The 17,014-nt window shown below is 41.4% G+C and overlaps 1 protein-coding gene across 1 annotated transcript in view; it reads left to right on the top strand.

Moving 5' to 3' along the window:
• LOC114605031 (phytanoyl-CoA dioxygenase, peroxisomal-like) overlaps positions 1-9,304 on the top strand; it is a 39,995-nt gene extending 30,691 nt beyond the window's left edge. Inside the window, exons 6-9 of the mRNA XM_028745769.2 lie at positions 2,596-2,777; positions 6,646-6,795; positions 7,029-7,163; positions 8,141-9,304. Of these exons, the coding sequence (XP_028601602.2) occupies positions 2,596-2,777; positions 6,646-6,795; positions 7,029-7,163; positions 8,141-8,194 (521 nt within the window). The 3' untranslated portion in view covers positions 8,195-9,304. The remainder of the gene's footprint in view (positions 1-2,595; positions 2,778-6,645; positions 6,796-7,028; positions 7,164-8,140) is intronic.
• Positions 9,305-17,014: the final 7,710 nt, after the last annotated feature.

The following is a 17,014-nucleotide window of genomic DNA, read 5'->3' as shown; positions in this document are numbered from 1 at the left end:
AGTTACAGCTTCATCTCCATACACAATTGTGACCATTTTGTGGGTTTCCAATGCCGATCATATGTTTGAATATTTCTTGCTGTCCAATTTCTTTTTTTTTAAAAGATATTTATTGAAGTTTCAAAAAAATTATATAAAATAAAAACGAACAAAAATACAAACACAAACAACAACAAGTATAATTTCAATCCCTTATTTTCTTAATTCCTTACTTTCCCGACCTCCTCATACCTCCCCTTTCTGTATTCCAATTTCTAATTATTTAATTCAGCAAATCCCCCCCATAGTTTCTATTGATTTTCAACATTTCTTTTCTTAATTACATAATCATTACAGCTAGAAACCACTTAATTTCTAAACCAACATCATTCTAACATTCAATAATTTTACAATGTTTCTTAAGATAGTCCTTAAATTTCTTCCAATCTTCTTCCGCCGTCTCTCTTCCCTGGTCTCGGATTCTGCCGGTCATTTCTGCCAGTCCCATATAATCTATCACCTTCATCTGCCATTCTTCCACGGTGGGTAGATCTTCTGTCTTCCAATACTTTGCAATGAGTATTCTTGCTGCTGTTGTAGCATACATAAAAAAAGTTCTATCCTTCTTTGGCACCAATTGGCCGACCATACCCAGGAGAAAGGCCTCTGGTTTCTTCAAGAAGGTATATTTAAATACCTTTTTCATTTCATTATATATCATTTCCCAGAATGCCTTAATCCTTGGGCACGTCCACCAAAGGTGAAAGAATGTACCTTCAGTCTCTTTACATTTCCAACATTTATTGTCAGGCAAATGATAGATTTTTGCAAGCTTGACTGGTGTCATGTACCACCTATATATCATTTTCATAATATTTTCTTTTAAGGCATTACATGCCGTAAATTTTATACCGGTGGTCCACAACCGTTCCCAATCAGCAAACATAATGTTATGACCAATATCTTGTGCCCACTTAATCATGGCTGATTTGACCGTTTCATCCTGTGTATTCCATTTCAACAGCAAGTTATACATTTTTGACAAATTCTTAGTTTTAGGTTCTAGCAATTCTGTTTCCAATTTTGATTTTTCCACCTGGAAGCCAATTTTCCTGTCCATCTTATAAATCTCCATTATTTGATAATAATGAAGCCAGTCTCGCACTTTATCTTTTAATTTCTCATAACTCTGCAATTTCAATTTATCCCCCTCGCTGTCCAATTTCTGTGACCATTCACCGAACTTTCTAGTCACACCTTGTAAATCATTTAATGTAACTTATTCCACACCTGCCCACAAAAACAAGCCGAAATGTAGCAACCGTCTAATTGAGTGTGGTTTAAAACACGCCCACACACAACAGTGCTATTGCAAATCCCAAACAGATGTAGTTCACTTTTCCCATATTGCTGGTTGGATGGATAATGTATTATAGCAGCTTTGTGGTGTAGCCAGTTGAGCATCTTACAACAGTCCTGCCATGTTAATCCATTGTTTTTCCCTCTGCTTTGTGGATTAAGCTAAGAGAGTTGCGCACAGCTGCACTGCAGTGTAGTTCACTGTTAGAACCCTATTGCAGACATGAGGGCTGTGCTGTGAGTAGTTTAACAGCAGTCCTGCCACATAGTCCACTGTTAATATTGGAGGCCAGAGGCAGGGCTACTTCAGTCTGATCCTAGGCCAAATCCAGAACTCAGCTGTGAGCATCAACTTCACATTTCATTGACTTGCAGGTAGACTAGATGTTTGTTTTTTGTTTTTGTTTTTAAATAGCACACAAAGAAAAACAAGTTAGTGCACCATGTCCTGTTTTGGGTGCTAACTTTTGATCTGTAAACCCCCAGCTACAGACTCAGGTAAAACACACACAGCAAGGCCACACTGTGACATCTTGTTGTCTCATTGTGCTTGTATTTACTTACCATATTTTTTGCTCTATAGGATGCACTGGACCATAGGACACACAGGACCATAGGAGGGGGAGAACAGGAATAAAAAAATTCTCCCCCTCTCTGCTCAGCGCCCCTTCAGCAAAGCGGCAGGAGAAACGGAGCCCCTTCCATTTCTCCTCCCGCTTCGCTGAAGGGGCGCTGTGCAGAGGAAAAACTGTGCAACGCCTCTCCAGCGAAGCAAAGCCTGGAGAGCAAGAGGGATCGGTGTGCACTGACCCCTCCCGCTCTCCAGGCTTCAGACGGCTATCCGCAAGCCTTCTGAGCGCAGCGAGAACTCCCGCTGCTCTCCGAAGGCTTGCGGATAGCTGCCTGAAACCCCCGGAGTGCAGTGGCAGTTTGCGCTGCGCTCCGGGAGCTTCAGGCTTCTCCTTTTTAGCCACCGGGCTGGGGTAGGGGAAGCCCAAGCTTCCCCAGCCCCCAGAACAGGTCAGGGAGCGGCGGTCCCTTCTCCCTCCTGGGGGAAAAGCCCGCAAGAGCCACGCGAAGCTTTTGTGCGGCTCTTGGGGGCTTTTCCTGCCTGCCTCCCCCCTGCATTCACTCCATAGGACGCATAGACTTTTCCCCTTAGTTTTTAAGAGGGAAAAAGTGTGTCCTATGGAGTGAAAAATACGGTAACTAATTCTGCATCTGTACTATGAAAGCTAATACAAATAATTGTTGCAGGAAAGAAGACCTCTCGCCATCCAATGCACCAGGATTTGCACTACTTCCCATTCCGGCCTGCAGATCGCATTGTTTGTGCCTGGACTGCCATGGAGAAGATTGATCGCAGAAATGGATGCCTGGTAGTTTTGCCAGGAAGTCATAAGGGGCCTCTGAAACAGCATGATTATCCTGAGTGGGAGGTAATTTCTTTATCATAGAATCATAGAATCATAGAGTTGGAAGAGACCACAAGGGCCATTGAGTCCAACCCCCTGCCAAGCAGGAAACACCATCAGAGCACTCCTGACATATGGTTGTCAAGCCTCTGCTTAAAGACCTCCAAAGAAGGAGACTCCACCACACTCCTTGGCAGCAAATTCCACTGTCGAACAGCTCTTACTGTCAGGAAGTTCTTCCTAATGTTTAGGTGGAATCTTCTTTCTTGTAGTTTGGATCCATTGCTCCGTGTCCGCTTCTCTGGAGCAGCAGAAAACAGCCTTTCTCCCTCCTCTATGTGACATCCTTTTATATATTTGAACATGGCTATCATATCACCCCTTAACCTCCTCTTCTCCAGGCTAAACATGCCCAGCTCCCTTAGCCGTTCCTCATAAGGCATCGTTTCCAGGCCTTTGACCATTTTGGTTGCCCTCCTCTGGACACGTTCCAGTTTGTCAGTGTCCTTCTTGAACTGTGGTGCCCAGAACTGGGCACAGTACTCCAGGTGAGGTCTGACCAGAGCAGAATACAGTGGCACTATTACTTCCCTTGATCTAGATGCTATACTCCTATTGATGAGGCCCAGAATTGCATTGGCTTTTTTAGCTGCCGCGTCACACTGTTGGCTCATGTCAAGTTTGTGGTCAACCAAGACTCCTAGATCCTTTTCACATGTACTGCTCTCAAGCCAGGTGTCCCCCATCTTGTATTTGTGCCTCTCATTTTTTTTGCCCAAGTGCAATACTTTACATTTCTCCCTGTTAAAATTCATCTTGTTTGTTTTGGCCCAGTTCTCTAATCTGTCAAGGTCGTTTTGAAGTGTGGTCCTGTCCTCTGGGGTGTTAGCCACCCCTCCCAGTTTGGTGTCATCTGCAAATTTGATCAGGATGCCCTTGAGTCCATCATCCAAGTCGTTGATAAAGATGTTAAATAAGACCGGGCCCAAGACAGAACCCTGTGGCACCCCACTAGTCACTCTTCTCCAGGATGAAGAGGAACCATTGATGAGCACCCTTTGGGTTCGGTCAGTCAGCCAGTTACAAATCCACTGAGTGGTAGCATAGTCAAGACCGCATTTTACCAGCTTCTTTACAAGAATATCATGGGGCACCTTGTCAAATGCCTTGCTGAAATCAAGGTAGACTACATCCACTGCGTTCCCTTCATCTACCAGGCTTGTAATTCTGTCAAAAAACGAGATCAGGTTAGTCTGACATGACTTATTTTTCAGAAATCCATGCTGACTATTGGTGATCACAGCATTCCTTTCTAGGTGCTCACAGACTGTTTGCTTAATGATCTGCTCCAGAATCTTCCCTAGTATTGATGTCAGACTGACTGGGCGGTAATTATTTGGGTCCTCTCTTTTCCCCTTTTTGAAAATAGGGACAACATTTGCCTTCCTCCAGTCTGCCGGGACTTCGCCTGTTCTCCAGGAATTCTCAAAGATGACTGCCAGTGGTTCTGAAATCACATCTGCCAGTTCTTTTAATACTCTTGGATGCAGTTCATCTGGCCCTGGAGACTTGAATACATCTAGACTAGCCAAGTATTCTTGTACTATCTCCTTAGTTATTCTGGGCTGTGTTTCCTCTGCTGAATCATTTGCTCCAAATTCTTCAGGTCGGGCATTGTTTTCTTTATCGGAGAAGACTGAGGCAAAGAAGGCATTGAGGAGTTCAGCCCTTTCTGTGTCCCCTGTTTGCATTTCACCATCTTCTCCTCTGAGTGACCCCACAGTTTCTTTGTTCTTCCTTTTGCTACGAACATACCCATAAAAGCCTTTTTTGTTGCTTTTAACCTCTCTAGCAAGCCTGAGTTCATTTTGTGCTTTAGCTTTTCTGACTTTGTGTCTACACGTGCTGGCTATTTGTTTGAATTCCTCTTTGGTGGTTTCCCCCCTTTTCCATTTTTTGTACACATCCTTTTTTAATCTTAACTCAGTTAAAAGTTCTTTAGATAGCCACCCTGGCTTCTTTAGGCACCTTCCATGTTTCCGTCTCATTGGTATTGCCTGAAGTTGTGCTTTTACTATCTCCCTCTTAACAAACTCCCAGCCATCTTGAACTCCCTTTCCTTTTAGTATTACTGTCCATGGGATCTCACCCAGCACTTCCCTAAGCTTTATGAAGTCGGCTTTCTTAAAGTCGAGAAATTGAGTCCTAGTATGCTTGGCTGCTCCTTTCCGCTGTATAGTAAACTTCAGAAGAGCATGATCACTCGCGCCTAATGATCCTTCCACTTCTACCCCACTAACCAGGTCCTCAACATTGGTTAGGACCAGATCTAAAATGGCTGTTCCTCTTGTTGCTTCTCCCACTTTCTGGACAATGAAGTTGTCTGCAAGGGCAGTGAGGAATCTGTTTGACCTTATGCTCTTGGCTGAGTTTGACATCCAACAAATATCCGGGTAATTGAAGTCCCCCATTACTACTATCTCCCTTCCTTTTGCATGCTTGGCCATCTGTTCCAGGAAGGCATCATCTATGTCCTCCGTTTGGCTTGGGGATCTATAGTAAACTCCCACAATGAGGTCACTGTTATTCTTCTCTCCCTTAATTTTGACCCAAATGCTCTCACTTTGGCTTTGAGGTTCTAAATCTTGGATCTCTTCACAGGTGTACACATCCCTGACATATAACGCCACTCCTCCTCCTTTCTTGTCTGGTCTGTTTCTTTGAAATAGATTGTATCCCTCCATTATTACATTCCAATCGTGGGATTTATCCCACCAGGTTTCCGTGATTCCTATTATGTCATATTTAGTTTGCTGTACCAGGAGCTCAAGCTCATCTTGTTTATTTCCCATGCTTTGCGCATTAGTGTACAGACATTGAAGTCCATTAATCATTCCCCCGTGTCTCTTATTTATGACTTTATCACAGGGAGGGACGGAGGATGGAAGTATCTGCAAATTTGGAGGTAGCCAATAGCAGTTTAGCTAACTGAGTAGTATTTCCAGTGTCCTTATAATTAAAAGGTAAGGTAAAGGTACCCCTGCCCATACGGGCCAGTCGTGTCCGACTCCAGGGTTGTGCTCCCATCTCACTCTATAGGCCGGGAGCCAGCGCTGTCTGCAGACACTTCCGGGTCACGTGGCCAGCGTGACGAAGCTGCTCTGGTGAGCCAGCACCAGCGCAGCACACGGAAACGCCGTTTACCTTCCCGCTATAAAGCGGTACCTATTTATCTACTTGCACTTAGGGGTGCTTTCGAACTGTTAGGTGGGCAGGAGCTAGGACCGAAAGACAGGAGCTCACCCTGCCGCGGGGATTTGAACCGCCGACCATGCGATCGGCAAGTCCTAGGCACTGAGGTTTTACCCACAGCGCCACCCGCGTCCCGGGCTATAATTAAAAAGAGGGCATTAAATTGAGATGAATGGGGAGCCAGTGGATTTGAGTTACATTCTGGACATCGGGAGTAGGAAAAGCAAAGGCAAGAAAAATTAACTTCCATGTTTGGGGAAACCAGCAAGGTTTGGAATGTCCCACCAGGTGTGGGGAGGGCCACGAGCTCAAAGGGCTTAGACCAATCGAATTAGACGGGCTTCTCAAATGCTGTGATAGGAAGCTAGAACACCCATGTTTGGTTGCAGGATGCATCTCCAAGATGCAAGGGAGAAAAGAGGCAGGAGGGCCGTCAGCTTCACATTCAGCGTGTGAATTTCTCAAGGACCACCCTGTCCTTTGTTGGAAATTGAATCCTGGGCTACATAGGCCTTGCTCTCATCTAGCTATATAAACCTTTTGTATGAAAATAAGTTCTAAAAGTTTTTGAAGCTTGGATGATTGAAAACATTAAGCTTTTTAAGGAAAAATAAGTTAATTTTATACATTGAACTTCCAGGGTGGTGTAAACAAGATGTACCACGGAGTGCGTGATTTTGATAAAACTATTCCAAGGGTTCACCTTGCTATGGAGAAAGGAGACACAGTGTTCTTCCACCCCTTGCTAATCCATGGCTCTGGAATGAACAGGACTGAAGGGTTTCGTAAGGTAAGATGCCATTTAAGGTTGCAGGTGTTGGAACACCTGGATTATGCTGCTCAAGCAAAGTCAAGTCAAAGCTTCCCCATTTTCTTAATTAACATTTGATGTTTCTTAATCCTCCTGTTTAATTTGTTTTCGAGAGTGACTTAGACCTACATATTTTTAGTTTAAAGCTGGTATAAAAAAGTAGTGAAGTGCTTACAAAGAGAAAAAAGTAAATAATGTGGGTCTTTTTACAGGCAATTTCTTGTCATTACGCAAGTTCAGACTGCCACTATATTGATGTGAAAGGTACAATTCAAGAGAACATTGAGAAAGAAGTTGTGGAAATTGCAAGAACAAAGTATGGTATAGACTCGCCTATTCCCCTGAAGGTATTGTTTGTGAATGTCCTTCATCAAAAACTTTTCACGTCATACGTCTGACATAATGGTATTGGGAATAATTATTCCATTGGTGGTAGCCTACTCAGTCATGTACTTTGGTGATGAGCAGGTCAACATATTACAATTCTCACTCCCACACCACACCATTGGGGGACAAGCACTCGGCATGCTGTGTGATTTGTGTTGCTGGCAGCGAACTGAGGTGTTGCCTTGCTCAGAGAGATTGTTGGATGAGTACAAAGACATGTAGCTAGAGCGTAAGATGTTCCTCCTCTCAATAACTTCTGCCGCACTCCGTGCCAAGAATAGACGCTTATCGTTCTGCATGAAGGTTCCTACTGGATCTATAATCAGGACGGTGGAAAACATGCTTTAAAATGGCATTCTGTAATGAATATTGCTACTCTCTAGTTCTCTTTGCAACTGCCCTAATATATTTTTACTGATGGCTGGCATAGAAATTTCTGCAGTCGTATCAACCTGTAATACTGGTTGTACATGGAATTACATAGTAACTGAAGAAAGCAGTGTAGGGGATTAAATCACCACAACCCCCCAATATGGAAAATTTTATTCAGCTGCCTCTTTGGCTTCTAAGTTTTGAGCATGCATTGCGCACCTTCTTTGAAACCATATCTCAGCACGGTACAAAAAGTAGGAAATCGCGATGTAACCAAAATACTCTGGTTCTCTCTTCACTGAAGCTCTCCTTTCCCCTGTTGAACAGAGGAGCAGCAGCTTGGGCAGAGCAGGAGGCTCCAGCCGTGCCATAGGCAGCCTGTTTGCTGCTGCTGCTGCTTTTCACTGAGATCTTGCAAAGCCTTGTACAGAAGCAGAACTACTGGGTGTAGTGGGGGGTTTCTTCCATATACAGCTGTTTCTGTGTACAACAGGAATAATCTTGTGCACAAAACAAGGTTTTTCCTCTCCCACACCATAACTTTATTTCATTTTTTGGTCTTTAGGATGTTTGGATGGTGCGAAGTCGTCTTGTTAAAGGAGAGAGGAGAAGTCTGTAGAATGTTATCTGGATGCCAAGGCTTAGTTCATGAACCCAGCATATCATTTTCCAACTGGGAGAAACCATGATCCTTTGGTTGGATGTGTTCAGAATTTTTCTTGCACTCAATATTTTTCAATTACTATGCAGTAAAACAGTTCTGGGGTATGTTTATATTTGATAATGATGCTTAGGTGAGAATTCTAGGCACACCTCCTTGGACACGCCTACTGTTCTGAGTAAACAATATTCTTAAGATCAAGAACAGTTTTAACTATTTTAATTGATGCACTTCATGATCTACTTTATCCAGGATTGAATGGTAGACAGCTGTATGATTCAACAAGGCAATGAAACAGCTGCCTTTATGTAGTGATTTAGAATGTTCAAGCCATATCCTGTATTCTTAGTAGCGTAGCATTATTTTCTCCAAACTGGGTGAATAAATGAACAAAATGGCAAATGCAGTTCCTTCTAAGTTAAAGGAATATACTTTGGGGCAAAAATAACTAAATAGGAACTTCACGTATGCTGGTAGACTTCTGACTAATCAGGAAAGGGCTCTCCATTTCCGATTGCCCCATCTTGAAAGGCTATGGCAGAGTTGGGAGCAGTGTAGAAAAGCCCCCCCCCCCCCAATGGCCAGAAGGCCGTCTTGTGTGGTCTCCTCTCATGTTCTCCTCTGAACAGAGCTTGGCTCAGCCTCCAGCAGCATATTGAACCAGTCAAGAAAACAGGCTTCTGCACCAATGACATACACAGGTTCTGCATAGGGGCTACATTTGTTACCTAAGCTATACAAAGCTCAAACTAAAAGCTGTGTATTAGACTGTCAAAAGCCTATTGCAGTCAGCTTCATCAGCTTTTTAAAGAAATGACCAGTGGATTTAATCTCATTTGGAAAGTGCAATGTTACCCATATGACAGGCACATTTTAAAAAAAGATTCAACTTAAATAGAAAATTAAGAAAGACAAATGACTAAACTAGAAAGTAATTACAATAATGAAAAAGAAAACCACCCTTATCATTTGGAGTTATGTGTGAAAATAATATATAAGATTGTATGCTTTCTTGGGTTTTTTTTGTGTTCTCAGAGTTAATAAATAAACGTCGTGCTTCAATTAGTATTTCTAGTGCTTCTCCTTTCCTTCATTTATAATACGTAAGCTTAGTTAAATACACTACTACCCAGACATGTTCATACCAGTTCAAGGGAAATAGACTTTGAAGTTTTCCATTGGAAAGCTATTTGTCTTACTCCTCTGAGTTAAAGAGTAGTCAATTGCAGTTCTAAATCTTTCTTATTAGCAATCTTTTTTCAAGTACACAAGAAGAGTTGGAGGGATATTGATCCTAGATATATCTTTTATAACTGCAAGTACCCCTTTTCCAAAATTATAGTATTTAGGTCAGGGCCAGAAAATATGAACTAAATCATCTAAAGCTTGATGCCTCTTGTTATCTCTCCTGTTGGCTGTAGATTTTGTTTAAGTAAATTCTGATCAATCTGGGGGAAGATCTCTTGAAAGCCTTTTTGGGGACAAGGGTCTGTCCACCCCCAAAGATGATAGAATAAACTTCATGCTAGTACTACACCTCAACATTGTAGTGCTGTCCTGCTGTGTGCTTTTTCCTAAAGAGCATTAGATTCAGTAGAATGGAACCCTTCCATTCATGGCAAGGGGCTTCAGTCTAGTGAGGGTTCCAAAAACAGAAGGAGGGGGAGCCATGTTTTTTGTCATTTCCCCATTCATTCTCCTATACCCCCTCTCGTGTTGTCCTGGAGGGTCAGCCATCCCCCAGGTGCAGACTTTTGGGAGGTGGGGGTGAACAAGGGGTTCTAGGGGTAAGATGGAAGTTGCAGAGGTCTCCACCCCACTTTTTCCATTTCCTTGATTTATTCTGAACATTTTGTAGATGGCCTCACCTGTTGTACAAGAGGAAGTCATTGTTCATGCTGCAGGGCACACAAATGGTTCAAACTACTGGCAAATCCATGGCCCTTGCTGCTTCTGTATCTGTGATGCATAACTGTTCTGTTCCTCAACAAATCTGGATGTAATGGAAGGGCCGGTTGCTTAGAGGGGAGCAATTTCTAATCCATTAATAAACATGCAGTCCTCCCTTTACAGCTGATAAAGAGTGGATCAATGAGATATATAATGTTTAAACCAAATTAAGTTCACCCAAACATCCTTTCTCAAGCTGTTGTGATTTTGATTTAGGCTGTTGAGGCCATGATATCAACATCTACCCACCTACAGAAGGCTATTTCTTATCAGCAAGCACTTTAAACATATTGTGAACAATGCTCGGACACAAATTAATGTCACAGGAATTATTTATATTACCTAAACAAGTACATTTTATGGGATTACCCAAAAGTGGTTTTTTAAAAATATGACCTCTGAGCATTGCTTTAAAAAATATATATATCACCACAAATAATCTAAATTTCAGGCAAACATCACAGGTCCAGTCTCTGTGGCTAATGCACATTATAGTTCTGAATATATTTTTTCTCTCCTCTGTGGGTTGAGGTAGTGGAAGTGCAGAACCATTTTCCAGAATGCAGGCCAATAAACTGAATCAAACTCCTGACAAATGAGGTTCTATCACTACTTTACTTGCTCAAGGACATGATGTTCAGTCTGCTCTAGACTGAGTTACACTCTCCCAAAGGATCGTGTTTGCAGTTTAGCGATACTGTTGTGCCAGAGGTGGGTCAAACTTGGCCTGCGAGGCTGTTTTCTTCAAACCCTGCCCACCTGCCATCATATGTCACATCAGGTGGAGCCTTGGGCACAGTGGACACTCCTGGTCATGCACTGGCAAGTGAAAGCAGCTTTGGCTCTATGGCCCATAAGCTGATGGGCAATAGAGCCGAGACATGCTAGATTGGTGTGGGAGCAGCTTCCCTGTGGAGAACACCCCTGCATGCCGCATGGATGGTGCTTGGAAGTCCTGACTTCAGACCGCAAGATGCCCAGTCCCCCAAGGCTTAATTCTGCAGCAAAGAACCGTTGAGAAGAGCACGCCTGGCAGTACTGGGCAGCACAAGATGGCGTTACCCTATTGGCATACAAACACTGCATTTTGCACAAGCATTGCTTAAAGAACTTCTTCCAGAGGTCAGCAGGTGGTGCTCTTTTCCCAGAGAGCCCAATTAGCCACTGCTGCTGTGTGTCTTTAGTGCAAGTTCTAGTCTGGAATAGTCTCCCCGTGTCCACAACATCGTGGCTCTAGAGCAGGTGTGTGTTTACACAGAAGGGCAAGAAAGCAGTATTATGTAGGGAGGAAAAAATCTTAATGGAGTAACATTTCTGAGTACGCACTCCGAAGGCTTGGTTTCTCAGGTTGGCCTGGTTCACATGCTCACATTAAACATCCTTAAAGTAACACTAATGCGAACACTATTGTGAACAAGCAGCGTGCTGGTGCACACTGCCGAAATTGTGCTTCACTGTTCCCCTGCTGCTGCTGCGCTTCCAGGAAAGAAGCCATACTCAGGCTTGTTGTGCGGGCTGAACATGGGCTCCTGGTTTCTTTCCTCGTCAGGCTGGGCCGTTCAGACAACACAACAAGCCAGACTTGCCTTCTTGGCAGCCGGGGAGAAGCAAAGTGGCCAGAATTTCAGCAGTCTGCAAAGGTACACTGGGCATTCACATTAAACCATAGTTTATTTTAAGTATGGTTTGATGTGACATAATTCACGCATCAGAATAAGTTAAAGAGGGTAGCATGCACAATTGGGTACTATTTGTGTACATGTTCATCAATATTAAACTTAGCCATTTACCTGGAATTCTTTTAGCTCATCTCTCTGTAGTGTGTAAATAACCTGCACAAATTAGCCTCCAATTTCCATGTTCAAAAGCAGCCAAGTTACTCAGATTAGGTTTTATTCAGAGACAGACTCCCAGCTTTGTAGTTCACATTTGAAAAGTTGGTACAAAAAACTGCAGTCTGCTTTTCAAACACCGTCTAAGGAACTTTCTGAAGATCCTTTTGGAAACCGAATTGGATACCAGTTTGATACCATCAACCTTCTGGAGCGCCTGTCTGAGTTAGGGGTGGGTGGCATCACTTTGCGGTGGTTGCAGTCCTACCTGGATAGACATTGCTGGATGGGTGGTGCTTGGGGAGTGCCCTTCAATGTTGGGTTCCTCAGGGTTGGATTTTATTCCCGATGCTGTTTAACAGCTACATGAAACTGCTCAGTGGGGTTATCTGGAGGTTGAGTGCGTTGTCAGCAATGCCCTTATGGCACACAGCTCTACTCCTTTACATCTGCACACAGTGAATGGCTTGACTGTTGTTATGCTTCAGTAGTAGACGGGATTTTTGCAGATATTAATAGTGTGAAGCGGCGGGATGCTTAAAAAACTGTTCCTTTTGGAATGAAGCATTGTCCAGACCCATAAGTTATTATTCAAAATTTTACTTGCAGAACTTTCTTTAAAAATAATTAAAACATCAAATGTACCTCAAAAATATGTCCAGCACAGGCTTAGCTTCTTAGAAAATATGAAATAATCCAAACAGACCTATAAGCAAAGGTCTCTCTTATTCAGAATCCATTTTTTCCAGAGCTGTTTTCCTCCCCCCCCCCCTAACATTCTTTATTGGTTTTCATTTGCACACTCCACATTCACATACTGTATTACATTTCACACCTGCTCCCCAGAGCTGACTTCCCTCCTTCCCTCTTCTGGCCTTTTATATCACATCTAACTTTTTCGCAGGGACGCGGGTGGCACTGTGAGTAAAACCTCAGTGCCTAGGATTTGCCGATTGAATGGTTGGTGGTTCGAATCCCCGCGGCGGGGTGAGCTCCCGTCTTTCGGTCCCAGCTCCTGCCAACCTAGCAGTTCGAAAGCACCCCCAGATGCAAGTAGATAAATAGGGACCGCTTTATAGCGGGAAGGTAAACGGTGTTTCTGTGTGCGGCTCTGGCTCGCCAGATGCAGCTTGTCACGCTGGCCACGTGACCCGGAAGTGTCTTCGGACAGCGCTGGCCCCCCGGCCTCTTGAGTGAGATGGGCGCACAACCCCAGAGTCGGTCACGACTGGCCCGTACGGGCAGGGGTACCTTTACCTTTAACTTTTTCGCATTGTCTTCATCCGTTTTGTATATTATTTTTCTTCTTTCATATTTGTTCATAGTCAAATAAATCCTCCTGTATATACAATTCTTATTGTCTGTCTATATCCATTTACAACTACCATTGGTTACATTTGGTTACATTAATCACATTGTACATTTTACTTTTTGTTATTTTCTGTAGCCATAAATTTTCTTTGTATTTCACATTATGAGGTTTATTTCAGTTCCACTGGTTTCACTATTTCACCTTATCCTTCCTATGTATGACATAAAATTTTCCCATTCTTTTTGAAATGTTTCATCACCCTGTTGTTGAATTTTCCCTGTTAATCTAGCTATTTCTGCATATTCCCTTATCTTCTGTCACCATTCTTCTACTGTTGGTACTTGCTGTTGCTGTGGGCTAACAATAACCTTGCCACTGTTATTGCATATGAGAACAATTTCTGGTCATTCTTAGTAATGTCTTCTCCTACCATTCCCAACAAGAACGCCTCTGGCTTTTTCAAAAATGTGTATCTAAATATCTTCTTTAACTCATTATATATATTTTCCCAATACGTTTTTACCTTATCACATCTGAAATAAACTACCTTCTTTCACCCCACATTTCCAGCAATTTAATTGGCTTGAGGTACCATCTGTACATCATTTTTAACAGATTTTCTTCTAACAAGGTACATGCTGTAAATTTTAGCCCTGCGTTCCATAATTTTATCCACTTCTCATATTCAATGTTATGGCCAACATCCATTGCCCATTTAATCATAACACTCTTGATTTCCTCATCTTTTGTGTGCCATTCTATTAAAAACTCATAAACTTTGGACAGTATTTTGTATTATTCTGTAATACTGCAATTTCTAATATTGATCTTGTTTGTTCAAAACCTCTTGCTTTTTTTGTCATTCATTTGGTGGTACTCCATCCAGCTTGATAGTTTATCTTTTAGTTCCTCATAAGGCCTGATCTTAATTACGTTATTTTCTTCCAACAGTATGTCTCTATATGTTAGCCATTCTCCTTTCATGTTAATTTCTTTCACTGAGAAGGCTTATTGGGGTGACAGCCACCATGGTGTTTTCCTTTCAAACCACTCTTCACATCTCTTCCAAACTTCATAAAGTGATCCTTTTATAATGTGATTTAGAAAGTCTTGATGTACACTGACCTTGTCATACCAAAGGTATGCATGCCACTCGTATCTGTTTCCAAACCCCTCCAGATCTAATATATCTGTGTTGTTCAAGCTAAACCATTATTTTAACCATGTTACGCAAGCAGCTTCGTAATGTATTTTAAGATCCGGTAGTGAAAAGCCTCCTCTTTCCCTTTTATCCGTTAGAAGTTTAAATTTTATTCTAGGCTTCTTCCCCTGCCATACAAACCTAGAAATTGTTTTTTGCCACTCCTTGAATTGACCTAATCCAGTAACAATCGGGATAGTTTGGAATAAAAAGAGCAATTTAGGTAGGACACTCATCTTTATAACTGTTATCCCTCCCCAGAAGAATAGTTTCAGTCTATCCCAAATTTCCTAATTTGTTTTTACTTCTTTCCATGTTGTTTTATAATTGTCCTTAAATAGGTTTGTATTTTTCGGGGAGAGCCAGACACCCAAATATTTCCTTTTCTTTACTACTGTTATTTCCATTTTGCTTTGATCTATTTGTCCCCCATTCATATTTTTTACCATATTTTTTGTTTTAACCTTGTTAATTTTCAGTCCTGCCAGCAAACCAAATTCTTCAATTACTTTTAATGCTTCCGCTGTCAAGATTTGTGGTTCCTGTAATGTCAGAATTATATCGTCAGCAAAGGCTTTGACCTTGTATTATTTTTCTTCACACTTCATCCCTGTAATTCTTTCTGTCTCTCTTATATTTTGAAGTAATACTTCCAGTACTGATATAAATAGTAGAGGTGACAGTGGGCAGCCTTTTCTTGTGCCCTTTGTGATTTGAAGACTCTCTGTCAGTCTGCTAATTATTATGAGTTTCGCATTTTGTTTTGTAAATTGCCTCTATACTCCTTAGAAAATTTGTACCCAGGCCCATTATTTCTAGATTCTTTTTCATAAAGGACCAAGACACATTATCAAACGCCTTTTCCGTATCTATAAAAATCAATGCAGCTTGTTTCTTTATTTTAATTTCTAAGTATTCAATTATATTTACTATGTTTTGTAAATTATCTTTTAAATGCCATCTTGGTAAAAAGATGGCCTGGTCTGAATGTATTTGTGGTCCCATAATCTTTTTTAGCCTCTGTGTTAATACATTTGCGAACAATTTATAATCGTTATTAATCAGTGATATTGGTCTAAAAAATTTTACATTTGTAAGATCTGTTCCTTGTTTAGGTATTAATGTAATAAACGCTTCTTCCCATGTCATTGGAATCTGCCCTTTCTTCATTATACTTATTCATTACTTCCTTTAATGCAGGAATTAGTTGTTGGCTTAATTTCTTATAATATTTAATTGGTATACCATCAGGCCCTGGTGCCTTTCCATTTTCCCTTGTGTAATTGTTTCCATAATTTCTTCCTCTGAAATCAGTCTTTCTAGTTGTTCTCTTCTTTCTTGCAAGATTGCCTTTAATTTATGTTCCTCTAGGTAAGTTCTTATTTTTTCCTCATTTTCTTTGGGTGTTTTGTATAATTCTTTGTAAAATTTATAGAAAACTTTCCTTATTTCTTTGGGATTATCTATTATTTCATTATTATCTTTCATTGTATTAATGAAGTTCTACCCTTGTTTTTTCTTTAATTGCCAGGCCAGCCATATTCCCGTTTTGTTTGCTGATTCAAAATTTTGTTGTTTTAATAGTTTAATTTTCCATTCCACTTCTTGATTTATAAGCATAGATAGTTGCGTTTGCAACAATTTAAGTGCTTGTTTTAATTTGGGGTCTTCTGGCTTCCTAACCACCTGTTTTTCTATGTCTTTTATTTTATTTAATATTTCTTCTTTGTTCTTTTCCTTTTTCCTCTTAAGAATACAGTTCTGTTGCAGGAAGAATGCTCGCATAACAGCTTCGCTTGCATCCCAAACTACATTAATATCAGTACCTTTATTTAAATTTAATTCAAAATATGTGTTTAAGTGTTTTTTATCTATTATCTCTGTATTGTCTAGCAAGCTATCATTCATTCTCCACCTTCACATTGTTAAATCTTTACTCTTCCATTCTATTACAGTGGCATTATGAACTGACAGTGTCTTTGGTAAAATTTCAGCTTTCACCACTCTTGTGGTTAATTCTTGAAACTCTTAGCAAACTTTCCCCAGGCCTTTTTATAACATAAGTCAGTATGTATTTTTCACTGTACAAAGAGAGAAGCAGAACAACATACAAGCAACAAGCTGGCAGGGGCAAAAGTAGATTAGAAGATTAATTAAATAAACATTTGACATTGATAATGTTAGAATGAAGCAGGGGCGGAGCTTTGCCGTATGTGATGCATATAACGAATATATAATGAATCTCATTCTGACAATATAGCCAGGAAGTGTGTGTGGGGGGGGGGGGTGTCATGTCTTATGATTCGACTTATGAAAGGCGGCTCAGTTCCTCATAGGCTCTTCAGGAGGCAAGATCTCAGTGAGGCTTCTGGACTGGGACAAGGCTTCGTCGGATCAAGGCCTCCAATCGAAACACTCAGGTATTTTGATATTATTACTATTACTACTTGGATTGTGCTCTCAACCTTCTTCTAGACAGACAC

The sequence above is a fragment of the Podarcis muralis genome, chromosome 10, assembly GCF_964188315.1.
Source record: "Podarcis muralis chromosome 10, rPodMur119.hap1.1, whole genome shotgun sequence".
NCBI lineage: Eukaryota > Metazoa > Chordata > Lepidosauria > Squamata > Lacertidae > Podarcis > Podarcis muralis.
Note: the sequence above shows the minus strand (reverse complement) of the source record. Positions and strands in the feature narration are given on the sequence as shown.